The sequence below is a fragment of the Eimeria mitis genome, genomic scaffold (genome assembly GCF_000499745.2).
Source record: "Eimeria mitis Houghton genomic scaffold, Emh_scaff7580, whole genome shotgun sequence".
Taxonomy (NCBI): Eukaryota; Apicomplexa; class Conoidasida; order Eucoccidiorida; family Eimeriidae; genus Eimeria; species Eimeria mitis.
Genome location: NW_013575554.1, coordinates 1,506 through 2,120, shown reverse-complemented (window position 1 = coordinate 2,120; position 615 = coordinate 1,506). Strand labels below are relative to the sequence as shown.

Below are 615 nucleotides of genomic sequence, written 5' to 3'. Positions count from 1 at the left end.
GACTGCAGCAGCAGCTGCTGCTGTCTTTCGGGCTGCAGGCGCAGGCCTTCTTCTCGCAACAGCAGCTGCTCCTGCTGCTGCTGCTGCTGCTGCTGCTGCTGCTGCTGTTGCTGCTGCTGCAGCAACAACGCCACGTTCGTAGCTTCATTAGGAATCCCTGGTGCAGCAGCAGAAGGTCCAGCAGCAGCACCATCTACACGAGCAGCAGCAGCAGCAGCTGCTGCTGCTGCTGCTGCTGCTGGGGTGGAGCGAACTGCTGCGCCTTTAGTACACTGCGCACCCATTATCTGCTGCTGCTGCTGCTGCTGCTGCAGCTGCTGCTGAATGTTTACGCGTTGGTGTTGCAGTTGCTGCTGCTGCTCCTGCTGCTGCTCCTGCTGCTGCTGCAGTTGCTGCTGCTGCTGCTGCTGCAGCTTGTGGAGCAGGTGAACCCGGCTAACTACAGAAGACCTGCAGCAGCGCCGCGCATTGCCGTGAGAAGCCATACACTGCTGCTGCTGCTGCTGCTGCTGCTGCTGCAGCTGCTGCTGCTGCTGCTGCTGTTGCTGCTGCTGCTGCTGGCGCTCCTCAATGTGCTTCATCCAGCAGCTGCTGCTGCTCCCGCTGTTACTACTA

General features: G+C 60.7%; 1 protein-coding gene across 1 annotated transcript in view; it reads right to left on the bottom strand.

The window, feature by feature from the left end:
• Positions 1-581, bottom strand: part of EMH_0092010 (uncharacterized protein) — a gene marked incomplete at both ends in the record, with an annotated part of 1,137 nt that extends 556 nt beyond the window's left edge. The window contains one exon of the mRNA XM_013501786.1: positions 3-581. Coding sequence (XP_013357240.1) covers positions 3-581 — 579 coding nt within the window. The remainder of the gene's footprint in view (positions 1-2) is intronic.
• Positions 582-615: the final 34 nt, after the last annotated feature.